Source organism: Macaca thibetana, chromosome 6 (genome assembly GCF_024542745.1).
Source record: "Macaca thibetana thibetana isolate TM-01 chromosome 6, ASM2454274v1, whole genome shotgun sequence".
NCBI lineage: Eukaryota > Metazoa > Chordata > Mammalia > Primates > Cercopithecidae > Macaca > Macaca thibetana.
In genome coordinates this window covers 1,055,551-1,083,291 of record NC_065583.1, presented here as the reverse complement: position 1 = coordinate 1,083,291, position 27,741 = coordinate 1,055,551, and the positions used below count along the sequence as shown (strand labels likewise).

Sequence of the window (27,741 nt, the reverse complement as noted above, 5' to 3'; positions counted from 1 at the left end):
TCACTGCGGCGTGACCTCTCTGATTCAAGTGATCCTCCCGCCTCAGCCTCCTGAGTAGCTGGGATTACAGGCACAGGCCACCATGCCCGGATAACTTTGGTATTTTTGTTTTGTTTTGTTTTGTTTTAGACGGAGTCTCACTCTGTCACCAGGCTGGAGTGCAGTGACACGATCTTGTTTTGTTTTGTTTTTTTACACGGAGTTTCACTCTTGTTGCCCAGGCTGGAGTGCAGTGGCGCAATCTCCAGCTCACCGCAACCTCCACCTCCTGGGTTCAAGCAATTCTCCTGCCTCAGTCTCCCGAGCAGCTGGGATCACAGGCAGGTGCCACTACACCCGGCTAATTTTGTGTTTTTAGTAGAGATGGGGTTTTTCCATGTTGGTCAGGGCTGGTCTCAAACTCCCAACCTCAGGCGATCCGCCCGCCTCGGCCTCCCAAAGTGCTGGGATTACAGGCGTGAGCCACTGCGCCCAGCTACCATCTTGGCTCACTACAATATCCGCCTCCCAGGTTCAAGCGATTCTTCTGCCTCTACCTCCTGAGTACCTGGGACTACAGGCTCGAGCCACCATGCCCAGCTAATTTTTGTATTTTTAGTAGAGAGGAGGTTTCATCATTTTGGCTAGGATGGTCTCGATCTCTTGACCTCGTGACCCGCCCTCCTCAGCCTCCCAAAGTGCTGGGATTACACGCATGAGCCACCGCGCCCCCCCAGTTTTTGTATTTTTTGTAGAGACGGAGTTTCCTTATGTTGCCCAGGCCGGTTTCGAACTCCTGGACTCGAGTGATCCACCTGCCTCGGCTTCTCAAAGTACTGGGATTACAGGTGTGTGCCACTGTGCCCAACCAAAAAAATTTTTTTAATCTTGTGTGAATATTCACGATGGTAGAGGGGAGAAGCCCTGCTCAAGCCACCTGGGGCAGAGTCATTTTTCCCGGCAAGGAAGTTTACTGGGAAGCTTCCCCTGAAATGGACGTCGATGTCTGGGTTCCCTGGGCACCTTCCCAGCAGCACTCGGATCAGTGGACAAAAGGTGGTCTCTCTGGTAGAGCAGAAGGAATCAAAGCCGCTAGGTTATGTGAACAAAACCAGCAGAAACCACAGGCAAAACAAGCCCAGCAGCGAATTTCCTGAAGCCCTCATTCCTTCCCCATTTCCGAGGAAGAAATCTACAATTACAGAGGGAAAAAAAATAAAAACTTTCAAATTTTAGCAACAAATGGCTTTGGCGCGTTTGCATTCTCGCCAGTCTTCAAGCAGTAGATAATTTTTATGCTTCTTCAACAGTTACAGACAGTTTACCTCTGATGCTGGCCCCTCTCTCTGTGCCACCCGCAGACTCTCGCACCCTCCCTCTCTCCCTCCCTCACAAAATCTGGGACTTGGCACCCTCGGTCCCCCACAGGCATCAGCATTTGGGTGAGAAAATATCAGGCTCAGGCTGCTCTTAACCACGTTTATTGAGAGGGGCCAGGGAAGGGGACGGGACGGTCCGCCCCGCAGTGGGATTTTCAGCCCCCGCGGGTGGGCAGCGTCTTGTCCTCAGGTGTAGTTGCTCCAGTCTCGGCTCAGCCAAACATCGTCAGGACCCCCTGGAAAGCAGAGGCCGAGCTTGAGGGCCCCAACCCTGCCCCCAAGAACTCAGGCTCTGCCGGGAGTGGGAGCGGGGCGGGTCCGCTGGCGTCTCCGGGGACGCGCACCCGCGCGGGGCCACCTCCGCCTTCCCCGCCCCTGCAGCTCGGATGCGCCCCACCCAGTTCCCACCGGGAGACCCAGGCTTATCCCAGGGACAGGGCTTGGAGGGCCGGACAGGAAACAGCCGTGACTAGGGCCTGGACACCTCTGGTGCAATTTTGAGGCTGGCCGGGAAGGGACGCGGGTGCAGGAAGCTTCCCGGGGTGCCCACGTTACCAGCAGGGTCTTCAGTGCCCCCATGGCCTCGGGGCCCAGCTCAGCCACACACTTCTGGGAGCCCTCTACGAGGTGGTTCACGGGGATGCCCAGGCTTGCCAGCAGGAGTTTCAGCAGGTTGAGGGTGCCGAGGGGGTTGAGGGTGCCGAGGGGGTTGGCCGCGCCGAGGGGGTCGGCCGCGGTGCCGAGGGGCTTGGCCAGGGTCCCGGCCGCGGCCTCTGTTCCCGACTCCAGCTCAGTGACAGGCTGGGCCACATGCTTGGCCGAACCCACAAAGAAAGCAGCAGCTGCAAGCAAACAGGGAGGGGTCACCCCCTGCGCGCGGGGGTCTCCAGAAGGCGGGCCCAGGACGCTCCCCCGCGGAGGGCGCCCAGGAACCGTCGCGCCCTGCCCGGCTCCCTGACCGCCCTCTCCGTCCTGCGCCGAGGCCTGCCGGGAGCGAGCCCCGGGGGCCTGGGGAGGCGGCCCCGCGCGGACACGCTGCAGGGACACCGGAGTGGCCTGAGGGTGGCGGGAGGACCGGTGAACTCTGTGCAGGCTCCAGGGCGGGCCCCCAAGGAGGGGACACTCGCGCTGCACCTTGCAGGATGAGGGGACGGTGGCCAGACAGGGGACAGACGGCCGTCCCCCGGCCACGGGCGGCCCCTGTCCTGGCTCGAGGCTGGAGAGAGCCCTGAGAGGAGGGAGGCCTAGGGCTGCAGGCGCGGGGAGCGCAGGCGCGGGGCCTGGGACGGGCCGCGGGGTAGCGGAGCCCTCCGGGCGCTGGGTGAGGCCGGAAGGACCCTGGGATCCAGGATCCGCGCAGGCAGGGGCGGGGCACAGCGGGCGCCGAGGCCTCAGGCCCCACCGTGCGGGCCAGGAGCCCAGGGCGCTCACCGGAGCCGCAGGACAGGGCCACGCAGAGCCCCAGGAGGGCGGCGGCGAGCTTCATGGCGCAGGGGCTCGGGGCGCGCTGGGGACCTGCGGATGCCCGGGCCTGGCCACGAGGCTTCATATACCCGGTCCTCGCCCCTCCAGGGCCGGCCTCGCCCATGCTCCGCTCATGGCCGAGCCCTGGCCAACTTCCTGCTGCGGCCGGCGGGCCCTGGGAAGTCAGTGACCCCTTCCCTGCCTGGGGTACTTCCTCTTGGCAGGGGCTGGGACCCAGAGCTGGGCCTTCTGCGAGCAGGCGGGCCTGGCCTTTGTCTCCCCGAGGCCCACCCGGTCCGCACCTTCACTTTGCGATCTGACCCCATGGGCCTCACTGCAGGGCTGGGTCCTGGTGAGGCGGAGGTTCCCTCGCGCCAGAGCAGGTGCGCGGGCGGCGCAGGTCGGTGATCCCAGACCGTGGCAATGTCAGGCAATGTGGGTCCTCGTGGGCGCCTTCTGGGCTTGGGGAAGCCAAGGTGGAGGCGCCAGAGACGATCAGGCCTCACTCCTGGCCACCTCCCTGGCCGGGCCACAGGCAGCCATCGTGCAAACAGAAAGAGCTGGGGCGTTTTTCTGTCTTCGCAACTAGCCTGGACACTAGTGGATGGGCCTGGTTTGTTCCAGAGTCTCTCTAAATGTCCTCACTTGTCTGTCACTGCAGAAGTATGACAGATGGAGAGCAAAACACTTTTTGAAAAGTTTTGTAAATGATACATAAATTAATTTACTTTTAGCCCTTTTTTCCCCGTCTATTTTTTTTTTTTTTTTTTTTTTTTTTTTTTTTTTTTTTTTTTTTGAGACGGAGTCTCGCTGTGTCTCCCAGGCTGGAGTGCAGTGGCGTGATCTCGGCTCACTGCAAGCTCCGCCTCCCGGGTTCACGCCATTCTCCCGCCTCAGCCTCCCAAGTAGCTGAGACTACAGGCGCCCGCCACCACGCCCGGCTAGTTTTTTGTATTTTTAGTAGAGACGGGGTTTCACCATGTTAGCCAGGATAGTCTCGATCTCCTGACCTCGTGATCCACCCGCCTCGGCCTCCCAAAGTGCTGGGATTACAGGCTTGAGCCACCGCGCCCGGCCCCCCGTCTATTTTTTGACCCCAGGCATCCAGCATTGAGTGACTCACTTTTTGGTTCATGGCTGATCTCATCATTCGTTGGTGCAAAGCCTCTCTTATTTTGTAATGCATGGTGAACCGGCTCCTGGGTGGGAGGACCTGACTCTTCAGCCAGTGTCCTGGGATTCCTTTGCCATGGCTGATAGCATGTCTTATCCCTCAGCCACCCGAAGCTACTGCGACCTCCTCCGCACCTGCAGACAGTTGTGGCTTGCTAACTGTCACAAACAGGTGCACACATTCACATTGTTCTGTTCATTTACACTTGTTTTTTTTTTTTCGAGACAGAGTCTTGCTCTGTCGCCCAGGCTGGAGTGCAGTGGCGTGATCTCAACTCACTGCAAGCTCCACCTTGCTGCTTCACTCCATTCTCCTGCCTCAGCCTCCCAAGTAGCTGGGACTACAGGCGCTGCCACCACGCCCAGCTAATTTTTTGTGTTTTTAGTAGAGACGGGGTTTCACTGTGTTAGCCAGGATGGTCTTGATCTCCTGACCTTGTGATCCTCCTGCCTTGGCCTCCGAAAGTGCTGGGATTACAGGCGTGTCGCTTACACTTTTTCTTGACTATTTTGTTTGGGGGATTTTTGTATTATAAATCTGGAGTTTGGTTGTGTTGTGTTTTGTTGGTCATCATGGAAGTAATTTTAATGGGAAATACATTTTCTTTTTAAAAAACATTTTGAAATTAATTCCTTTTTTGGTGCAGGTAAAGACACTGTCTTGCCATGTTGCCGAGGCTGGTCTCGAACTCCTGAGCTCACACAATCCTCCCACCTCAGACTCCCAAGCAGCTGGGATTAGAGGTAAGAGCCACCACACTCAGCGGATTTTGATTTTGTTTTTTGTTTGTTTGTTGAGACAGAGTCTCACTCTGTCGCCCAGGCTGGAGTATAGTGATGTGATGTTGGTTCCCTGCAGCCTCCACCTCTCAGGCTCAAGCGCTTCTCCCACCTCCGCCTCCCAAGAAGCTAGGGCTCCAGGTGCGCACCACTATATCCAGCTAATTTTCTTACTTTTTGAAGAGACAAAGTCTCACTGTGTTGCCCAGACTGGTCTGGAACTCCTAGCCTCAAGCAATACTCTTGCCTCAACCTCCCAAAGTGCTGGGATTACAGGTGTGAACCACCACGCCTGGCTTGATTTATTTTTATTTTTTGTAGAGATGGGGTCTCGCTATATTGACCAAGCTGGTCTCAAAATCCGGGCCTGAAGCAATCCTCCCGCCTCAGACTCCCAAGGTGCTGCGATTACAGGTGTGAGCCACCCTGTGCAGCCCATCTTCACCATCTTAAGGGTACGTTCCATTAGCATTAAGCAGATTCACAATGTTGTGCAAACGTCACCACAGTCCATTTCCAGAACTCTTTTCCTCCTGTAAAACTGAAACTCTGAGCCCATGAAACAACTCCCCACCCCCCTCCCCCAGCCCCTGGCACCACCATTCTGTTTTCTGTCTCTGAATTTGGCAACGCCCAGCACCTCGTGAGTGGAATCGGGCAGTGTTTGTCTTTTGTGTCTGGCTTATTTCACTTAGCGTGATATCCTCAAGGTTCATTCACGACCTTCAGAGTTTCCTTCCTTTTTAGGGTAGGATACTACTCCGCTGCCTGGCTGTGCCACATTTTCTTCCCGCGTTCGCTTCACCTGTGGGTGGACACATAGGCGCTTGCGTGTTTTAACTGCTGCTGTAACGTGGCCATGAACACGGCTGTACAAATGCCTCTCTGAGACCTTGCTGTTGGCTCTTCTGGGTGGCTCCTGACAGGTAGAATGGCTGGAGCCTGTGGTACTTGCCTGTGTCATTTGGCAAGGATCTGCCATCTCTCCCACAGCAGCGGCACCACGCTGCCTTCCCAGCAACAACGCACAAGGGTCCCAGTGTCTCCACATCCTCATGATGCTTGTTCTTCTCCTGAGCAGGGTCTAGCGCCTTGGCCCAAGCAACCACAGTGGATGCATCTTGGGAGCTGACTTTGGGGCCACCTCTCCCCATGCTGCCTGGGGACCGGAGAACACTGACTGTGGGAAAGACCAGGTGATGCGGAAGCCAAGAGGAGGGGAGGCAGTCATCCGTGGGTCCCCAGCAGCGCTTGGGGTCCTGGCCACTCCAGCGGCCCCTTGCACCTGCCTCCAGGGATTCTTTGTCTTCAAAATAGCCTCGCTCCCCCTTCCGGCTCACGGTGCCTGGGGTGGATCTGTTCCCATTTCCCACAAGCCGGCAGGGTGGTGACAGGCCCTCGTTCTCATGTGCCCCAAGATTTCGGATTCCAAAAATCCATCCCCCAGCTCCCCGGAGAAGTGTGTCCCCGTTTCACCACTGGCAGGGCCAAAGGGTGGGCTCTCCTCTCCTGAGCTTCCGTGGTCACCCCAGGCTGGGCCAGCCCCTCACCCCACACTGGCTCTGGGGACCACGCCTGGCGAAGCCTCTGCAGCAGCTGGGGGTCAGGCAGGCCGAGGGTCTGGCCTGTGTCTAGACCTGCACAGCTGGGTCGGCGGCTGCTTCTGTATTCGTTTCCTGAGGCCGCTGTGACAAGTCACCCCATACCTGGTGGCTGAAACCAACACATTTACGCCGCTCACAGGTCTGGAGCCCAGAAGTGCGGTGTCACAGTGGTGAATTCGAGGTGTCCGCAGGGCTGGAGGAGCTTTTCCACTCCTGGCGTCTCCCTGCTTATGGGGGCTGCCAGGGCCCCTTGGCTGGTGACTGCATCGCTCCAGTCTCTGCCTCCCTGCTCACAGGGCCTCCTCCTCTTGTGTGTGTGTGCGTGTGTGTGAATGTGAGTGTGAGTGTGTGTGTGTGTGAATGTGCATGGGAGTGTGTGTGTGTGAATGTGAGTGTGAGTGTGCGTGTGTGTGAATGTGCATGGGAGTGTGTGTGTGTGAATGTGTGAGTGTGCGTGTGTGTGAATGTGCATGGGAGTGTGTGTGTGTGATTGTGTGTGTGTGCATGTGTGTGAATGTGCATGGGAGTGTGTGTGTGAATGTGAGTGTGAGTGTGCGTGTGTGTGAATGTGCATGGGAGTGTGTGTGTGTGAATGTGAGTGTGAGTGTGCGTGTGTGTGAATGTGCATGGGAGTGTGTGTGTGTGAATGTGAGTGTGAGTGTGCGTGTGTGTGAATGTGCATGGGAGTGTGTGTGTGTGAATGTGAGTGTGAGTGTGCGTGTGTGTGAATGTGCATGGGAGTGTGTGTGTGAATGTGAGTGTGTGTGTGCGTGTGTGTGAATGTGCATGGGAGTGTGTGTGTGTGAATGTGAGTGTGAGTGTGCGTGTGTGTGAATGTGCATGGGAGTGTGTGTGTGTGTGAATGTGAGTGTGAGTGTGCGTGTGTTTGAATGTGCATGGGAGTGTGTGTGTGTGAATGTGAGTGTGTGTGTGCGTGTGTTTGAATGTGCATGGGAGTGTGTGTGTGTGAATGTGAGTGTGTGTGTGCGTGTGTGTGAATGTGCATGGGAGTGTGTGTGTGAATGTGAGTGTGAGTGTGCGTGTGTTTGAATGTGCATGGGAGTGTGTGTGTGTGTGAATGTGAGTGTGAGTGTGCGTGTGTTTGAATGTGCATGGGAGTGTGTGTGTGTGAATGTGAGTGTGTGTGTGCGTGTGTTTGTGCATGGGAGTGTGTGTGTGTGAATGTGAGTGTGAGTGTGCGTGTGTTTGAATGTGCATGGGAGTGTGTGTGTGTGAATGTGAGTGTGTGTGTGTGTGTGTTTGAATGTGCATGGGAGTGTGTGTGTGTGTGAATGTGAGTGTGAGTGTGCGTGTGTGAGAGATGGACAGTGAATGAGAATGAGAGTGTGCATGTGAAGGGGAGTGAGTGTGAGTGTGAGGGTGTGTACAAGTGTGTGTGAATGTGAGTCTGTGTGGGAGGGAGAGTGTGGGAGGGAGTATAGGTGTGGATATACGTGTGTGTGTTTGAATTGTGTGCAAGTGTGTGTGAATGTGTGTGTGTGAGTATGGGTGGGTGTGAGTGTGAAACCTCTGCCGCCATCGTATGAGTGTGTGTGGTGTTGCATTTAGGGCTCACCTGGGTAATCCAGGACAGTCCTCTCATCTCACTATGATGCCCCCAGTCAGGCTGCTGAGACTGTCCCTGCTGAGCTTAACATTCTGAGGTTCCAGGAGTTGGGGAGTGGATGGACCCAGGGCCCGCCCTGCCCTCTAATCGCTGCCCCTTGAAGGCCAGGCCAGGTGTCAGAGTCCACCCAGCATGGGACGGGGCAGGTGCGCAGCGTCGTCACATCAGCCTGGCCTTCCCTGCCACTCCCGCTCGCAGCCCCTGCGGGCGCAGCTCTGCCGAGACACTGGGAAAGTGCTTGGCACTGTCTGCAGATGACACGGTCAGCCTGTCCTGGGTGGTGTTTGCAGGGCATCTTTTGGGCCAAAACAAACACACACACCTTGCTCGCTCCCACGAAATGCAGGAAGAGCTGGAAGGTAAACAAGCACTTTGCGGTTCTGGGAAAGGGGCCAGATACTGAATTCGGGGCCTACTGAAGGACCTCAGGGCCTTGGAGCAGGGTACTCAGCCCCTGGGTGCTCCTGCTGGGGGAGCCTAGAGGCTCACGGTGCCTCCGCCCGGCCCACACTGTGGTGGTGCTTCCGCGGACACCTGTGGAGGGCTGCCCAGGCGGCAGATGCCCACTCTGGTGCCCCCCTCTCTGATGCCCCCTCTCTCTCTGAGGCCCCCACTCTCTGTGATGCCCCTCTCTGACATCCCTCTTTCTCTGGTGCCCTCTCTTCCTAATGCGTTGAGTACATAAATTATTAAGCAAACTGGGTTGAACTCCGGACACCCATGCCTCTCTGATGTGCTCACCTGGGCAGGTGAGTGCAGCTTCCCCCCAGAGCAGGCATCTTGGTGACTGTTCACTGCTGTAGTTTTCTGGGGCCCCTCCATGCCCACCTCTGCTCTCCTGGGACAGCTGGCTGTCACGTGGTGTCCTGGCGGCTGGGCCCCGGTTAGGTTAGCCCTCCATGCTGTAATGATTTTGGGCTTTGTGAGGAGTCTGCGGTGCTGTTCCAGTGGAAACTGCTCTTCCTTCTATGTCTACGGGCGCTGGACCCCGGCCCCGAGACTCCCCTCCTCACTCCTTCTGAGCAAACTTTCCTACCCGAAGGTGGGGGCCGAGGGGCAGCCCTGGTGTCATCAGCTGGCACCCTGTGTTTCCCGATGGTCCTGGGACCGTTTATCAAGGGACTTGTGGGGGCTCCTGGCCATAGCCTGGTCTTGGCCCCCAGGCCCGGTCAGCACAACCCCCAAGTCCCCCCCGGGGAAGTCCTCCTGGCCAGGGTCACCACAGCAGCCGGCAGCAGACGCCCCTCACGCTGCCCTGAGCAGGCCCCAAGGACAGGCGGCCTGTTCCAGCGGGGACTGCGGGCTTCTCCTGTGCCAGTGGGAAGTGGTTTGGTGGGGAGCAGGCTGGGTGTGGCAATGCCCGGCAGGTGAGGCCAGAGCAGGGAGTGCTGCTGGGCTCTCCCAGGCACCCTGGCTCACCTACTGGGTACACAGAGGCGTGGAACCCTGCCCAGGATTGCCCCATGAATCCCTGCCAGCACCCCCTGCGCAACCCCCGTCCTCCTTCCTCATAGCTCGGCCCCGTGGGCCCTGGGGTGCTGGGCAGTGTCGTGAGCACATCCTGAGTGCCCCACTGTGGCACCGTGCCTGGGGTCAATACTGATCTGGCCCTCAACCGCTTCCTTTTCCCCTTCCCTGTCCGGGGCCCTCCCACCCACAGGGCCCCGCTGTAGGGAGGGGGAGCAGGTTCAGGGCATTTGGTGAAAGTGACAGAAAAGCTGACCCACATGGCTTAAGCAAAGACTGAAATTCCAGGAATGGCTCCGCCTTCAGGCAAAGCTTGATCCAGCCTCAAATGATGTCACCAGGACCTCATACCTCATTCTTCTCTGCCACCTCACAGCTCCCTTTTTTCTATTTTTATTTTTTCGACAGAGCTTTGCTCTGTCACCAGGCTGGAGTGCAGTGGCGCAACCTCGGCTCACTGCAACCTCTGCCCCCCAGGTTCAAGTGTTTCTTCTGCCTCAGCCTCCCAAGTAGCTGGGACTACAGGCGTGTGCCACCATGCCCAGCTAATTTTTGTATTTTTAGTAGAGCCGGAGTTTCATCGCGTTAGGAAGGATGGTCTCGATCTCCTGACCTCATGATCCGCCTGCCTTGACCTTCTAAAGTGCTGGGATTACAGGCGTGAGCCACCGTGCCTGGCCTCTCAGCTCCCATTTTTTAGAGAGCTGTCCTCCTTGGAATGAGAGGCTGGCAGCCAGCAGTGCCAAACCTCCGATACTAATTTGGGCCCAGGCACACAAGCGCTGGTGCTATCCCCAGGGCCCTCCCGTAAGGCTTTACCCCACTGCGCCAGGGACTGAGCTGCCCACAGCAGCCACAGCAGCCAAGGAAGCACGGTGTCTCATTACGTCTGGCTTCCCTGCTGCAGTCTGTTCAGTGAGGAAGGAGGCTGAGGAAGGGGTGCTGGTGGGGATTCATGGGATGACCCTGGGCAGGGCTCCACACCTCTGTGTACCTAGCAGGTGAGCCAGGGAGTCTGGGAGAGCCCAGCAGTACTCCTGCCCTCCCCACCCCAATACCATTCCACCGAGGAAAGCACTCCAGTCCACAGAGCCCCACCGAGTCCAGGGACTGAAGTGGTTTCCTGAATGGAATGGTACTGGGGTGAGAAGGGCATTATCACCCTCATGATTCAGAAGAAACACAGCTCAGAGAACATCAGTGACCTGCCTGCAGTCCCCTGGCAGTCTGAGATGGGTCTGCACGGTGCCCAGGCCACGCTCCTCACACGCCTAGTATCCCCAGGGGGTGGCAAGGCCCTCCCATTGACCTGGAAGGCACAGCGTCCTGTGCTGCCTCCATGTTCCAGGCCTCGGAGCAGCCAGGCAGGGGTGAGAGTTGGGCGATCAGACCCAGGGGAGGTCCCAGCCCAGACTCCAGGCCAAGATCCCACCGTGGCAGAGATGCACTCGCTGCCGTCCCAAAAGCAAGGCCCCGTCCAAGTATTCCCTTCCCTTACTGCTGCCGCTCCGTGGAGACTGGCTGCTGACTTCCAGGTACCTGGTTGTCCCTAGGGGAGGCCATGGCCTTCTCAGGGGAGCTGCCTCCTTCCAGGGCTGGGCAGTCCTGTGTGGCCCTGCTGCCCCAAAGCCAGCTGTGATGGAGCTCCTGGCAGTGCCTCAGCAGCCAGGGAAGGGAGGGACCCTGCGAGCTGCCCGGCTGACTCCACCCCTGTGTCCCACAGAGGGGCAGCCCAGGCTGCCAAGGATGCTGCCCCAGCATGTTCCAAATCCCGTAATCCTCTCTCTCCGTGGCCGCTCTGGGCTCCTCCTCAAGCCCTGGTTCAGCCCCCACACCCTCCAGCCTCCCTGCCCACCGTCAGGTCTAGGCACACGTGGCCGCCCGTGCACACCCTCCAGCCTCCCTGCCCACCGTCAGGTCTACGGCACACGTGGCCGCCCCTGTACACCCTCCAGCCTCCCTGCCCACCGTCAGGTCTAGGCACACGTGGCCGCCCGTGGCTCTGGTGGAAAGTTCAGGAGTTTCTGCTTCCCTCTCTGGATGCGCCCCTGAGGGGAAGGTGGTGTCCTCCCCTTGGCCCAGGAAGGGGAGATTGTCCCCTCTCCCCGCGGTGGCGGCTGCAGCCAGATACTCCTCCAGAGCTGAACAAGGGTGGGGGGAGTGGGGGACGCTTGCTGACCTCAGACACCTCCCAGTTCGCTCTCAGGAGGGACGCATTTCCCCTACGCACACTGCTTTGAGGCTGGGCTCACATTTCTTTCTGACAGTCCTGGAAGCCGGGAAGGCCAAGATGAAGGCGCAGGCAGGTCCGGGGTCTGGTGAGGGCCGATTCCTGGTTTCCTGACAGCTGACTTCTCACACGGTGGAAAGGGGGCTAGGGAGCTCCTCCTCTTGTAAGGACACTAATCCCATTCCCAGGGGCTCCACCCTCATGACCTACTTACCTGCCAAGGGCCCCGCCTCCTAACACCATCACACTGGGGGTAGGATTTCAACACGCGCATTTCAGGAGGACACAAACCTTCAGTCCATCGGGCACATGGGGAATGGGTGGGAGCATGTGGTGTTAACTGTTGCGTGGGTGGGTGGGCGAGTCAGTGGGGGCCACATGCCCCTGTTCACATCACTTGGTCGGAAGAGGGGCTTTTACCTGGGTGGGTCTCTCCCAGCACCACTGGGGCCTTATGGCTTTTATCACCACAGCCCTGCAAGGCGGCAGTCATGACTGAGAAACCGAGACTCCGAGGGCAGGTGCTGGCTCAGGCTCACCAGCTGCAGGGTGCCACGTCTGATATCCCATCCTCTGCTCCCAGCCCTGAGGAGCCCCCAGAGCCCAGCCTGCCCCAGGCTCTCTGCCCAGTGGCAGACGAGACCCAGGCCTCATTTGGTGGTTGCCAAAGGCACAAAGGCAGCCCCCTCTCAGTGATGCTGTGGTCCCCCCCCCCGAATCCACATGCAGAGATTGGGGTGGAGATGGCCCCGGGCCCGGGGACTGGCCAGCACCTTGGACACTGTGGCTGATTATCTGGACTAAGCACACAGCTTCAAGAGTCTACCGGAAGCTAGGTATAGTGAGCCCTGTAGTCCCAGCTACTCAGGAGGCCGAGGCGAGAGGATCTCGCTTGAGCACAGGAGATGAAGGCTGCAGAGAGCTATGACTGCACCACTGCACTCCAGCCTGGGTGACAGAGAGAAACTTTGTCTCAAAAACAAAAAACAAAAAACAAAGTCGATTTGGGCCTACTGGGGTGGAGTGGCCTGGGAGTGGTAATGGGGTAGGGATGGGGTGGGGAAATGAGAGGGAGGGGAGCCTGTGTTGGTGCTGGAAGTTGCTTTTTGGATTCCCTCCGCCTAAGCACAATGAGCGTCTAGGGCGGGAGTTCTCCGGGGCAGCCCTCTGGTCTCCTAGCCCGCCAGTACCCCGGCACCCCCTGCAGACCCGGCTGCTGCTCGTGTGCTCCCCCTTCTCTTCCGGGCTCTTCCTCCCATCTGGACCTGGTGCCTCCCAGAACTGAGAAAGCCACAAAGACCCTGGGCTGGAGTCAGGCTCTCCGTCCCCATGACGTCCTCCCAGCCTGCCTGGGACTTTGGCTCCGTCCCCATGACGTCCTCCCAGCCTGCCTGGGACTTTGGCTCCGTCCCCATGACGTCCTCCCAGCCTGCCTGGGACTTTGGCTCAACCCCTCCTCAGCCAAGGACACCCAGGGCCTCAGGTGAGGCGTCAAGGATGCAGGTCCCGGGGCGGCTGGAGAAGACCACTGAGGAAAGGATTTTCCCCAAATATCCGATGTGGGTGTCTGTAGGACTCTGCACTGGATTCAGGCGGCTAATAACGGAGCTCCTCTTCCAGAGGGCCTTCCAGAGCCATCCTCGCACCCCTGGGGCTGCCCCCTGCAGGCCCCGCCAAGCTCCTTCGAGATTCCTCCTTCTCAGAGCAAACATGTCAGTCAAAGACGTCAGCCCATCTCAGAATGCCCCTCCAGCCTTAAAATAAGAAACAGACCCAACGCTGGGCTCTCAGGCCCTAGGGCCCTGGTGGCCTCCTGTCCCACCTCCCACTCCCCTCCCTCGCCTGTCCCTCTGGTCTTCCTCCTCACTCTTCTTCACTCCACAGCAGGGCTGCGGCCTTTAAGTTCCAACCCCAGGTCCTAGGACCATGTGTAGCTCTGAGCAGCCACTCAGGGGCTCTGCCTGCTGGACACAAACGCCTGGGCCTAAGCAGTGCCCCACAGCATGGGGCAATAGCATCAAAGGACATTCGGACACGTCCTGGACCCCAAACCTCCTCCAAGCAGGTGACTAAGGGCTCTTGGCAGAAATGAAGAGTGAAGGGCTGGGGTGGAGGTAGGAGGCAGAGGCGGGCGGTGGCACCCGGAGAAGGGCTGGAGCCTGAGAGGAGAAGGTGAGAAGGTTCTTGGGAGGCAGGAGGGACCAAGGGCCCCTCACGGTGGGCACACACTGTAGCCTGGTGTGACTCCTCCCTCCCTCCCTGCTCACTGGCTGTTTCCATCCACACAGCCTGGAGTGAGTGGTGCTCTGGGTGTGAGAAGGTGGCTGGAACCTGGAGGGACACTTGAGCCCAGCCCTGAAGGTCCAACAGAGGAAGGACCAGAGGAGCCCAGAAGTGTGAGTGCAGCCCCACTAGGAAAGTGGTACAGGATGGGAGTGGGGAGGTGTTTCAGTGACCACCACACAGGGGCATACTTTGGGCTTGGAGAGCAGCTCAGGCCTGGGCACGGGAGGATGCCCTGTTGGTGGACACTTGGGTTGATGCATAGGTCAAGGTCAGTGGCTAGATTCAGTCAATTATAATGGAAAGTTAAAATGTCCAAATCCAGCCTGGGCAACACAGTGAGACCTCATTTCTACAAACCAACCAACCAAAACAAGAAAAGCGGCCGGGCACGGTGGCTCATGCCTGTAATCCCAGCACTTTGGGAGGCTGAGGCCAGGAGTTCGAGACCAGCCTGGCCAACATGGTAAAACCCCACCTCTACTAAAAATATAAAAAGTAGCCGGGCGAGGTGGCAGTCGCCTGTAATCCCAGCTACTCAGGAGGCTGAGGCAGAAGAATCGCTTGAAACCGGAAGACGAGGTTGCAGTGAGCTGAGATCGCGCCACTGAACTCCAGCCTGAGCGAAAGAGCGAAACTCCATCTCAAAAAAAAAAAAAAAAAAAAAGTCCAAACCCAGTGTGGGGACTTTTCTGTATTCCCATTTAGATTACAGAAGCAAACACAACAAAAGCAACACTCGTGTCCCCAACACACACACACAGACTGGCACCAGATTTATTATTATCTCTTGTTAAATATTTTCCATCTTTTCTGAGAACATGGTCTAGAAAGGCATAGTTGGTTTTCTTCCGGGTACATGCCTGGGTGGGCAGTGAGGAGAGAGGAGAGGTGCGCACCGGGCGGGCTGGTCCTCTGCAGAGAACAGCCTCGGGCTCCTCTTAGGGAAGCCGGACAGGCCAGTCCCACGTTGGAGGAGGTGTGGAGGAAGGAGGTCCCAGGGACGATGAAGATGACCTTATACATGCATTCAACGTATCCTGGAGTAACATGCACTGAGGGAGGTGGGGAGGGGAGGGGAGGTGGGAAGGGAAGGGAGGTGGGAGGGGAGGGGACGGGAGGGTCAGCTGAGCGAGCCCCTGCTCGCTGCGTGGAGCCTGTCCTGCAAGCGTCTTGTGGGGTGGGTTTGGGGAGTCAGGGTGGTGGTGAGTCTCCGTGGTTCTAACAGGGGGACGTGGGTCTTTCTCCTGGTGAGGTGTTGGGGCACTCTGAGCTGGGATAGGGGTCCTGAGCAGAATGGCTCCAGCCTTCAGAGGATCTCTGGCTGCTCCTCTGGGAGGGTGGCGTTCTGACCAGCCAGGGTGCTGATGTCAGGCGCAGGCCAGGAAAAGGCCGGAGGCAGGGCCCCAGAATGTCCACTGAGTGCTGGGTGGCACAGGGCAATGCTGGGTGGTCCTTCGTGCCAGCCCCGAGCCTTCCTGAGTGGATCCCATGGTGCTCATCTCTCATGAGCTGGTTCACGGCTTGGGAGGGGCCGCAGGTGGCAGGTCCTAAAGGCTCCAGGACCAGGTCCTGGCTCTAAAGGGAAGAACCGGACCGGCAGCTCCAGACCCAGGCTCCTTCGAGTCTGGGCCAGGTGGGACTCCAGGTGGGAGAGCGGGGGGCCTCCTCCAGAGGCTCTGACTGCTCTGCTGGCCCTGACCGGGGGCGGGCGCCAGAGTCATCTAGACTCAGTGTAACTGTCCCTGGGCGTCTTCCACGCTGAATTTGGAAAGCAAATTCTTCACAGCAGCTATACAGTCTGCGAAGCTGTTGAAAAAGACCTGCAGAATGGCTCTCGACACCCAGGCTCGGGTGTGCAGGCTGCCTGTGTCACCGGTCTGTCATACCAGCGGCCACCCCAGGGGCTAGTTACCTGTTTGGTCAGGCCCAGAAGAGGACACTGCAAATTCCTCCTCCCTTGTTTCTTTGAGATGGAAACACAGCCCCCCTCCCTTCAACTGTGAAGGGGCAGGTGAGGCCAGCCGGCCTCCACGGGAAGAACGGCTGTGTGCCTGTGGAGGACACGGCGTTCGGGAGACTCTGCTCCGGTGTGCCTTGACCTCCATCACTGTGACTCCCAGACCAGATTCCTCACGGGAAAACAGGGACCAGCCGCCACCCAGTGTGACGAAAGAGGTCATCAGAGACATTCCCATGGGAAGGGCTGGCCCCGGGGCCAGCACCCGTGGACGCTGAACTAAATGACATCTGAATCTCAGGGGGAGGAGCCCGGGCAGCTGGAGCGTGGCCCTGGCCAGTTGTGGTGACAGAATCCCAGGCGCCTGGGGCCTGGAGTTCTGCTCTTCCCAGCTGGGAAGCTTGCAGAGAGGGAAGCACACTCCTGCGCCACCAGAGTTAAACCAGACGAGTTCCCAACCTGGGTGTCCAGCCCTCTGCCCGCCCTGCTGGGCCTGAACCCCCGAGTGCTGGGGGCCTCGTCCGATGCTGCTTAGTAGCTGTTGTCTGTGAAGAAAGACACACGGGCAGACGGGGAGCAGTGGTCCTCCTCGCTTGGCTCGGACAGCTCCCCATACTCGCTGTTGTAAAACACCTGGCCTCCTCGGGTCCCCCGGTCAGGCCGCCGCCGCCTCCCTTGGGAGTCAGGGTGCGCCCTGGTCACATCCACATTCTGGTCAGGTCCTTTACAGCTGCCAAGACATGGAAGGTGGAGTTAGTAAGAGAAGAAGGCCGGGTGGCGGGCGGTGCACACTGGTAATCCCAGTACTTTGGGAGGCTGAAGCAGGCGGATGGCTTCAGGCTAGGAGTTAGAGACCAGCCCGGGCAACATGGGGAAACCCCGTCTCTACAAAAAATACAAGTTACCCAGGCGTGGTGCAGGCCTGTGGCCTCAGCTAAGTGAAATAATTGCTCGAGCCCAGGAGGTGGAAGTTTCATGAGCCAAGATCATGCCGCTGCGCTCTAGCCTGGGCGACAAAGTGAGACTCGGCCTCAAAAACAGACAAATGAACAACGAGGAGGAGGGACCGGACCCCTGTCGGGGTCTGATAGGAACCACCAAGGACACAGCGGAGCATGGGACATGCTCAGACTTCAAAAAACACACGCAGACTAGACTAAACAGCAAAGTGGATTGATCGGATTTGGCACTCACTGGAGCTTTGTCCGAGCCTCGACACGAGACTGTGAAGAATGTCCAACTTCATCCCCAACCCAGTTCTCACTCTGTCTTGCCCGTCTCAGTGAACGGCACCAAAGTCCCCTCAGCTGCTGGAGCACCTTGGGGTTCTCCTTGCCTCCTCCTTCCCCTCACTCTTCATATCCCATCCATCCAGATCCCGTCCATCCATATCCAATCCATCCATATCCATCCATCCATATCCATCCAACCAGATCCCATCCATCCAGATCCATCCATCCAGATCCCATCCATCCAGATCCATCCATCCATATCCATCCATCCATATCCATCCATCCATATCCATCCATCCAGATCCATCCATATCCATCCATCCATATCCCATCCATCCAGATCCATCCATCCAGATCCCATCCATATCCATCCATCCATATCCATCCATCCAGATCCCATCCATCCATATCCATCCATCCAGATCCCATCCATCCAGATCCCATCCAGCCAGATCTGCCCATTGTAACTCCAGGACACATGCGGGCTTCTCCATTCTCGGCCCCTCCTGCGGAGTCCACTGCATCCTTGCCGGCTCTGACACCCTCCTGCAGACTGCTCTGCTTCCACCATGGCCTCCTGGTGCTCCACCCTTCAGAGAGGTCCTTCAAGTTACACTATGTCATTCTCCTCCTGACACACCCTCCAACGGCTTCCAGTCACTCCACGAAGGAAATCCAGCTTCTTGCCTTGGCCTAGGAGGTGGTTTCTGCCCCTCCCCTCCTCTCTGCCTGCCCCATCCTGCACCATCCTCAGTGCTTTCTTTGCATTTTTTGAAGATGTTGATTACTTGTTTGGTGCTTTGCATAGTGCTACTGAAAACTCTTGACTGTAAGTTTAAAATACTAGTTATTTTACTGTTTGCATCTTCTTCCTCTGGGACTCCCAATTTTATGTATATTGGATCTTTTCTATTTCTGATCCTTTTGTCTCTTTTATTTCAGTTTTGTTTTCTTTTCACATCCATCCTCTGTGTCTGCCACTGTCAGTCTGGTCATACATATTGTCCCTGTGGTGCCCTAGTTTTAGAAAGGATTTAGTTTTTTTTCCCCCAAAATGGGGTCTTGCTGTGTTGCTTAGGCTAGACTGCAGTGGCACGATCATGACTCACTGTAGCCTCAACCTTCTGGGCTCAAGCAACTCTCCCACCTCAGCCTGCCGAGTAGCTGCTACCACAGGCGTGGGCCACCACACCCAGCTAATTTTTAAAATTATTTGTAGAGACAGGGTCTCATTCTGTTGCCCAGGTTGGTCTGGAACTCCAGGCCTCGTCTCCCAAGGTGCTGTGATTACAGGTGAGAGCTACTGCCTGGCCGAATCTATGTTTTATTTCCATTTCTTTCCTGAATTTAGTCTGCTCTCGTTTGTATCATCACATTGTCCGTCCATTTCTATTCTGAACTTTTGAATATCAGATTCACGGTGCCACTGCTTGTTTCATTATATGTTTAATTCACGTTGGAGTATTTTGTTCATTTTCCTGCTTAATTTAAACAGTTGTCTACTGGGAAGTTTTAACTCTAATGTTCTGTCTTGTTCCTGTAACTTTGGATGGATGGTGCTTTTTTGGAGGTTCAGGATTATTCGTGTTAGGATTTTCTACACAGAAAGAGCCACTTCTCCTGTGGGTGGGATTAGGGATTTTGGTGGCATCCTACATTTCTTCACTTAAAAGTGCCACATCAAACCTATATCTTTGGCATCATCTCAAGTTCCTTTGACTGCCTTCTTCCTTCTGAAGGCTGCATCTACGTTCCGTATCATCCTGCCTCCAGGGGCCGGCCAGTCTCTCACCCAAAAGAGCTGGGCCTTCCACTGGCTCCATGCAGTCATGCTGAGTGACCACGAGCCCAGAGTTTCCTGATCTCCTTCCACCCACAGATGCAGGTGAAACGCCACATGTATGGGCATGGGCTCTGGCGTCCGAAGTGGGCACTGAAGGGGCTGGACGGTGTAACCCAGGAGTGAGGAGCAGGTAATCCCCCATGGGGCGAGTGCCGACCAGGGGTTAAGAGGAGACAGCGAAGGACCAGACAGATAGATTCCTCCTTCTGCTCCCCACACACCCCACAAGGCACATCCTCTCCTTGCACCTGTGTGGGGAGCACTCTGTATGCCAAGCGAACGCACCCGCCAGGGACCTGTGGAACCTCTTCTTGGCTCATCATGAACAGAGGACAAAGAACAGTGCCCTCTGCTGCCGATACAGGGTGGTGCAGTTTCCAAACGCACAAATCCATTGTGTGCTCATCTGTCTTCTTCTGACTTCTGGATGCTATCTTGCTTCCTTAGGACCCTTATCTTCCGGAACTTTCTTCTTCCTCTACCACCAAGCATCCAAGGAGCTGCACTCCCTTCTGGCTCGCTGCCCTTTCAGAAGCAGGATGGCTGCCCAGTGCCTCGGACTTGACAAGGGAGGTCTCCTCGCAGCCCCGTCTCCTCCATCACCCCATGGTCTGTGTACCGAGTTTCTCTCCTAGCTGAGCCACAGGCGCAGGCTGAGCAGCCTTCTTTGATCTCAAGGAGCTATGCTGTTTTTTGAAGGTGTGCAGAGGTTTGAATTTACGTGGCAATCATCCTCTGCCATACCTTTGACTTAATTACCTTGTTTTTTGCAGGTCAAAATGCTGTTTGGTGAAGAAAAATTAGCCCAAAGCTATTTCCGTAACGTGACCACCATTAATTTTCCAAAACCAGGTACTAACAGGAGTCAGCTGATAAGCCGGGCACGGTGGCTCATACCTGTAATCACAGCACACTGGGAGGCTGAGGCGGGCAGATCACTTGAGGCCAGGAGTTCAAGATCAGCCTGGCCAATGTGGTGAAACTCTGTCTCTACTAAAAATAAAAAAAATAGGCCGGGCGCGGTGGCTCAAGCCTGTAATCCCGGCACTTTGGAAGGCCAAGAGGGGTGGATCACGAGGTCAGGAGATCGAGACCATCCTGGCTAACACGGTGAAACCCCATCTTTACTAAAAAATACAAAAAACTAGCTGGGCGTGGTGGCGGGCACCTGTAGTCCCAGCTACTCGGGAGGCTGAGGCAGGAGAATGGCGTAAACCCGGGAGGTGGAGCTTGCAGTGAGCTCAGATCCGGCCACTGCACTCCAGCCTGGGCGACAGAGTGAGACTTCGTCTCAAAAATAAATTAAAAAAATAAATAAATAAAAATAAATAAATAAATAGCTGGGCATGGTGGCGCACTCCTATAATCCCAGCTACTCAAGAGGCTGAAGCAGGAGAATCACCTGAACCTGGGAGGTGGAGGTTGTGGTGAGCTGAGATCACACCACTGCACTCCAGCCTGGAAGACAGAGTGAGACCCTGTCTCAAAATAAATAAATAAATAAATAAATAAATAAATAAATAAAGTGAATCTTTTAAGTAGACACTAAAGTCTTTGTTTAATCTATACACTTAAAAGTTTCAATGTTCAAGTTGGCCAAAACTGTTTTTCCCCTGGCTATCATGTTGAGCAAATAGAGTTCACTTTCTATCTGGACAGTCATATGTGGGTATTTCTCTGTTGCCAAAATACATCCCAGCCTGTGGGCGAAGGATTACCCAGGTGCCGAGGCAAGAGACTGAAGGCACAAACTGTTTCAGTATAACACAGAAAACAGTTATAAGAATAGTCATAATACAAATTAGATAGATGATCATGGACATTATTGATCATTAGCATCAACATTATTAATCACTAGCTTTTGATATTACTCTTTGATGTATTAGTCATATTACCAAGGAATAACCCGTGGGCATAGGGTCAGATGCTGAAGGGACACTGTGAGAAGTGACGAAGAAGACAAGAGGTGAGCCCTCTGTCACGCCTGCATAACGGCCGCTTGAGGGCTCCTTGGTCAAGCGGTAACGCCAGTGTCTGGGAAGGCACCCGTTACTTAGCAGACCGTGAAAGGGAGTCTCCTTTCCTTGGAGGAGTCGGGGAACACCCTGCTCCACCAGCTTCTTGTGGAAGGCTGGATATGATCCAGGCCTGCCCGCAGTCATCTGGCGGCCTAAACCCCTCCCTGTGGTGCTGTGCTTCAGTGGTCACACTCCTTGTCCACTTTCATGCTCCTCCCGTACTCCTGGTTCCTCTTTGAAGTTCTTAGAAGACAGCGGTAGAAGAAATAGTGAAAGTCTTGAAGTCTTTGATCTTTCTTGTAAGTGCACAGAAGAAAACGCTGACGTATGCTGCCTTTCCTCTCTGCTTTGGCTACCTAGCAGGGAAGGGCCCCCTGTCCCACGGTCACATGACTTGCTTGACCTTGTCAATCACTTGGACGACTCACTCTCCTTACCCTGCTCCCTTGTCTTGCACGCAGTAAATATCAGCGCGCCCAGCCGTTCGGGGCCACTAGCGGTCTCCGCATCTTGGTGGTAGTGGCTCCCCGGCCCAGCTGTTCTCTCTTTATCTCTTTGTCTTGTGTCTTTGTTTCTTACGATCTCTCATCTCCACAGATGGGGAGAACACCTGCTAAGCTCTGTAGGGTCAGACCCTACACCAGCCAGTTCAGATTACAGTATCTACCTGGCTCTGCAGCCACTGGATGAAGTTCAGGTGTTTTGGGGCTGGGGCGGCCTCCCCAGCCTGGAGGAGGGTGTGTGTGCCCCGGGCATGGTGGGTTCTGCGTGGTGTCAGAAAGACACAGCGTCTGAGCTCTGTCAGGTGACAGGGAGGTGTTGGGACCGGCACGCAGGTGGTCAGCATGCGGCGGGGAGGGGCTGCTGTGGTGCCAGGTGAGGAGGGGAGTCTCAGGGCAGCTCACCTTGAACATGTGGAAAGGTCACAGGGAGCCACGAGAGGTTCCAGGAAGAGGGCTGGGCACGCCCAGGCCCCAGCCTCCCTCCTCCAGGGGAAGGCAATGTCAACACCGGCAGTGCAGGAGGCTCACGAAGCCCTTACCTGAAGCCGCTTTCTCGTCTATGCCTGCTCTCTATCTGCTCAAACTCCTCCGAGGCCAGCACCATCCCACTGTCCGTCTGGTTGTCCTGTGTGAAGAGGACAAGCCAGGCTGTGGGCCCCGCCTGAGGCCCTCCTGCAGGGCAGCTACCCCCAGCCAGGACAGCGCGGCATGACCCTGCGGTGCAGCTGACCTAACACCCGTCCCTGGGACACTGAGCCGGAAACAAGGTGTCCATTCCATCCCAGGGTGAGGGTCACATGCCCCTGCCTCGGAGGCAGACACTGAGGTTGGGGGGCTGTGTCTGGCCCGTGGACACCTCACACTGGGGGACCTCCATGGTGGCCAAGCCTATGCTCAGTGTGCAAAGAGCAGGAGCCGCGGGAGAACCAGGGAGAGGACTCACAACCCGGCAGCTCGTAGTTCAAAAAACGGTCATTGTGAGGCTGCCTCCCGACCTGGGGGGCTTTGTTACCCTTTCACTGTGGCTTGTGTAGTTTTTATTCTGAATCACACGGGAGGGAAACTGTGATCTTTTCAGAGTCCCCCAGCGTCTTCAAGTGGCCCTGAAGGCAGGAACCCAGGTCCCTGAGGTCTGGCCAAGGGCTCCCATGGGGCCCCTCTGCCCAGCGCTCACTGACCAGGCCCAGGACTCCCGAACCTGCCACCGAGGAGGAGGAGCTGTCCTTCCCCTGGGGTTTCTGCTGAGGAGGGGAGGCCTCGTGTGGGGGCGACGAGGGCATAGGACAGAAAGCAGCTGTGAGACGTGGCATCGTAGGAGGGCCCAGATGTGCCCAAGGCTCTCCCTGGACTTGCATTTTCTTTTTTTGAGATGGGAGTCTCCCTCTGTTGCCCAGGCTGGAGGGCAGTGGCGCGATCTCGGCTCACTGCAAGCTCCGCCTCCCGGGTTCCCGCCATTCTCCTGCCTCAGCCTCCCAACTAGCTGGGACTACAGGCGCCGCCACCACGCCCAGCTAATTTTTTGTATTTTCGGTAGAGACGGGGTTTCACCGTGTTAGCCAGGATGGTCTCGATCTCCTGACCTCATGATCCGCCCACCTCGGCCTCCCAAAGTGCTGGGATTACAGGCGTGAGCCATCATGCCTGGCCTGGACTTGCACTTTAAAAGGATAGTCTTTTCTGTTAAAAAGCCTGCAATTGGTTTCTGCCATTTGCCTTACGAATTTCCGAGGCTGCCTCCCGAGGTGGCCCCAGCCCTGACCCGAGAGCACAGTCCCCGCCCTTCATGTGAAGTACCACAGAGGCCTTGTAGGTCATTGGGGTCATGGGGAATTCTTCAAATGTCTTCATCCGGGAGGAACCATGGGTCTGAGTCCCTCTGGCCAGGCACCCGGGAAAGGACACCCAGTTGTAATACCTGTGGGGAGAAATCAGAAGGTACTGAGGAATGCACCCCAACAACTCTCCTCGAAGTTCTCTCTGCTGTCCCTGTGCCTCCTCTTCCGCTGGAAAGGACCCCCAGCCTGGGGCAGGAGTATGGACGGGCCTGGGTCTGAGTGCTGGCAGGGGCTCCTCCGTGGGCCTGGCCTCAGATGTCTACCCCACAGCCTCAGCAGCAGGGCCTGGGTGTGCACCTCCACCCTGGGCCGTGTTTCCTCCCGAGTCCACTGCTGAGCTCTGTGATGGGAAGTGAGGGGGCATCCAGCCCCGTGGGGCATGGAGCTCCTCCCGGGGATGGGCTACCCTGGGCCAGCCAGGCAGCCCCGGGGCTGCAAGCTGCTGACTGCCCTGCCCACACGTGTGTGCGCTAAGGCACATGTTGCGGGGTTGGTGGAAGGAGCCTGGCAAAATCTAGCTCACTGTGGTTGTCCCCGAGGACTAGCCCTGCCATGTGCTGGGGCAGAGCCTGCATCTCAGCAACGCTGGTGTGAATGTGGGCGGCACAGCCATCCTGAGTGTGAAATGCCAGGGATAAGAGAGCCTGGGCAGAGTTCTGGGAATTAAGTTATGTTCTCCTCCTGACCATGCCTCAGTTGGAGACCTTCCCTTCTCCCAGGGACTCTTGGGGACTCACCCCCAGAGTAGTCAATGATTTAGATAATCAGAGACTCCTGGGAGGAATATTGGCCCAAACACAGTCCACTCCACCTCTCCGTGAGAAAAGCACCCTTGTCGGGCGCAGTGGCTCACGCCTGTAATCCCAGCACTTTGGGAGGCCAAGATGGGTGGATCACAAGGTCAGGAGATTGAGACCATCCTGACTAACACAGTGAAACCCCGTCTCTACTAAAAAATGCAAAAACTTAGCTGGGAGTGGTGGTGGGCGCCTGTAGTCCCAGCTACCCGGGAGGCTGAGGCAGGAGAATGGTGTGAATCTGGGAGGCAGAGCTTGGAGTGAGCTGAGATCCCGCCACTGCACTCCAGCCTGGGTGACAGAGCGAGACTCCATCTCAAAAAAAAAAAAAAGAAAAAGAAGTACCCTTGATGTTGGGGTGAGGGGACACTGGTGGGTGGACAGGACTCAAAAACAAGCACGCAGCCAGGTCACATGGCCTTGGAGGGGAACTGCGGCAGGTCATTTAAAGCCGCTCTGTGCTCTGGGTTCGTGCACACTGGTCTCTGACGTCGCATGATATGCTTTCCCCCAAAGACGCAGAGGGATAAAATGCACCCTGTCCACATGGCTTTCTCCCACCCCATTCCTGGACCCACAGGACAGCTGACCTGGCGGCCAGGCTGTGGCGCTGCAGGCTTGGCGGGCTGTCCTCAGCGTCAGCCTGGGCGATGTGTAGGGCCACGGTGGACACCTGCGAGAAGCTGCCCTCTTCTGAGCTCTGAGAGCCACGTGGGGCCATGCAGGCCTCCTCTTCCTCCTGGCGGGAACAGGAGAGGCAGCCGGGCCAGAAACCACCAGCCGCTGCCCTCAGCCCTCAGCCCTACACTCGGGACTACTTGGGCTCCTGAGCCCTGAAATAGGGTCCTAACAGACCATGCGGGCACGTGAGTGCTCCAAGAAGGAATCGAGCTTGTGCAGAAGCCAGCACATTTCAGCCGTCAAGACAGGTAAGGGGCCAAGGTAGCAGAATGCCGGCTGTGCCAACCTCGCCAAATTCTCCCTACAGCCCTTCCAGGTACCTCGTTTATGGATAAGGCAGGTGGGGCAGGCCGGGGCTCGGCCGGATCATCCGTCCTCCAGTCCCCGGCTGAGCCTGCAGCCTCAGGAACTGGGGCCAACACTTCCTACCTTCTCTGGATGGAACTAGAGCCACAGCACCCATCCCAGTCCCTAGGCCTGGGCAACAGGCCGCTCCTGGGTCCTTGCTCCAGGCCCCACTTTGAGCTGGGTCACGAGCAGGCCCATCCCCCACCCTGGAGGAGCACCACGTGGGGAGGGAGAGACGTCAGGACACACAGGTCAGGGGTCCGTGTGCTCAGTGGAGTGGGGGACAGAACCGGGACCAGCTGAAGGAATGCATCATGATGATGCCAGCGAGACGGGGCTGCCTCGCAGGCCAGTGGGGACCAGCCTAGGATTCCCCTTGGGCAGGGACAGGCTCTGACTATCCACACAGCATCTGGAACAGGCAGCGTAGGTGTGCGGTGGGCGTGTGCTCAACAGAAAGATGCAAGGGTGTGGGGACGAGGTGTGGGTAGGGGCCCAGGACCGCACTACCCAAGCCTAGAGGTGGGCAGAGCCTAGAGGGGCTTGGAGGGGCAGCTGGGGCCAGGGACCCAGGGCAGGGGCCAAAGGCCACAGTAGAACAGGGTGGGGAAGGGGCTCACTTGCAGGCCCCCGCCCTGGAGCAGGTCCCCCAGGATCTCCACCAGCTCCGAGAATGCAGGTCTCGCCTTGGGGTCTCCAGACCAGCAGTTCAGCATGATACGGCGTCTGCAGGATCACGTGGGCTGCTGGACCGCGTGCACCCCACCCCCGCCCCAGCACCTTCAGTCCCCCAGCCTTCCTGGGCCCTCTCACCCACTCTGCCCTCCTCCTGACACGTGCCCCACCCTTGTCCGGCTACCCTCGTTCCTCCTTCAAGTGTTAGCCCAGCGTCGCCTCCTGGTGATGCTTTCCCTGAACACCCGGTTCTGTCTGTTCCGACAGCACCCGGCCTTCCCTCCTGGTGCCCGTTGCAGCTATGCCACAGACTACCCGTGTGTCTTGAGGGTGGTGCCCAGGCCTGTCCTACTGGCCCTGGCTTCCCTGATGCCACCTTCTCAAGGCCACAATCCCCACGCCCCCTATGCTTACTGCCCCCAACACCTGCAGGGCCATGGGGAGGCTCACATGGCAGGAGTGGCCAGCTCCGGGGCCCTCATCCTCGTGCCGTCTCTCAGCCGCTGGCAGAACTCCTCATTGATCTGCACCCCAGGGTATGGGGAGGCCCCTGACAACAAGAAGGGGAGGTGGGTGGGGAGCAAGCCCCCCAGGTCACCCCGTCTGTCCCTTCCCCCATCCCCGTGGTGGGGTGGAGACGGCTCATCCGATCCTGCTCTACCTGGGACCCGGGCAGGTCGCGGCCCTCCCTAGTTCTAGTTCTTCATCTGGTTAAAAGAGGACTGTGCCGCCTGCTTGCTAAGGGTGCCAAGAGCATCCACGCACTGGCAACACGGCAGACATCATGGATACCGGATCATCAGTGGCGGGGGAGCCGCCTGCGGTCAGTTTCAACAAATCCTCTCTCGCCTCTCACTGCTTCTGATGCCCCCCGCCAGCCCTGCTGCTCCGTCCTGGATCACTGACCTCCCTCCTCGGGCCGCTCTGGCTGACCCAAGCTCTCATGCCTCCTACACTCTTCCTGTTCCTTTAGTTTCTGTAATACCATGTATCACTGTTGCCTCTTGCTGACATTTTAACTTATTCAAGTTCACTGCCCTACCCTGGCCTGGAGGCTTCATCATGCCTGCAGCGGGGCCTGTGCTCCTACATGGAGCTCCTGCAGTAGGCACGTCCGCTGACTGAGCCCTGAGTTCCCTCTGGGGCTGCCACGTGAACAGGCTCAGCCCTGGCCCAAGCTTCAGTGTGCACCCCACAGAGGGTGGCCCACATTGGAGGCAAAGTCCTCTCGGAGGCTGGGCCAGGCTGGGGAGAGGTGGGGGGCTCTTGGTGGCCCACAAACCCCCTGCTTCAGAACGACCTGGCACATACCTCCAGGTGCCCAGTCCCTTACTCCAGCAGGGCTGGTCATGTAACCACCAGTGACCTCGCCTCCTCTCCCCACCGGCACCCCGTCCTGCACTCACCCAGAGAGAAGATCTCCCAGAGCAGCACCCCAAAGGACCACACGTCACTCTGCGTGGTGTACACCTTGTCAAAGATGCTTTCAGGGGCCATCCACTTCAGCGGCAGCCGGGCCTGGGGAGGCGGAGGGAAGCATGTCCCATGGTGGATAGGAGGAGAGGGCTGAGGCCAGGCGCTCTGGCACCTCCTACCAGGGCCCTCTGCCTGGGTGGAAGGTGCCTCCTTGCTGCTGTTCTCCTGGATCTGCCGGGGACCCCTCTTTCCCTGAGCTCTCAGGGGAGGGGTATCGGGGGAGACCACAGGCCTTCCTCCAGCCCTAGACCCCCAACCCAGCCTCCTGATGAAACGCACCCCTGCACACTCTCACCATCTCCCCTGACAAGCACGTTCCATCTACTCACTGTCCCTACCCTAGAAGCTGGGCCATCACTCCCGACGCTCTCCTCCTGGGCTCCTGAG

The 27,741-nt window shown here is 57.4% G+C and overlaps 2 protein-coding genes across 3 annotated transcripts in view; both read right to left on the bottom strand.

Moving 5' to 3' along the window:
• Positions 1-1,444: 1,444 nt before the first annotated feature.
• Positions 1,445-2,870, bottom strand: SCGB3A1 (secretoglobin family 3A member 1). Its single transcript, XM_050793389.1, has 3 exons — positions 2,790-2,870; positions 1,914-2,200; positions 1,445-1,594 (listed from the first exon to the last, which is right to left on the bottom strand). Exons 1-3 carry the CDS (start codon positions 2,842-2,844, stop codon positions 1,571-1,573), a joined length of 366 nt encoding a protein of 121 aa, XP_050649346.1. The 5' UTR covers positions 2,845-2,870; the 3' UTR covers positions 1,445-1,570.
• An 11,875-nt stretch (positions 2,871-14,745) lies between these two features.
• The window catches only part of FLT4 (fms related receptor tyrosine kinase 4), a 47,423-nt gene continuing 34,427 nt past the window's right edge, over positions 14,746-27,741 (bottom strand). The window contains exons 24-30 of one of the 2 annotated variants that reach the window (XM_050793147.1): positions 27,285-27,396; positions 26,329-26,428; positions 25,824-25,929; positions 24,765-24,913; positions 23,337-23,457; positions 22,082-22,167; positions 14,746-16,676 (exon numbers count right to left, since the gene is read on the bottom strand). In XM_050793147.1, coding sequence (XP_050649104.1) covers positions 16,478-16,676; positions 22,082-22,167; positions 23,337-23,457; positions 24,765-24,913; positions 25,824-25,929; positions 26,329-26,428; positions 27,285-27,396 — 873 coding nt within the window. In that variant the 3' untranslated portion in view covers positions 14,746-16,477. Of the gene's footprint in view, positions 16,677-20,612; positions 21,283-22,081; positions 22,168-23,336; positions 23,458-24,764; positions 24,914-25,823; positions 25,930-26,328; positions 26,429-27,284; positions 27,397-27,741 lie in introns of those variants that run through there. The other variant, XM_050793148.1, reaches the window with a different exon arrangement.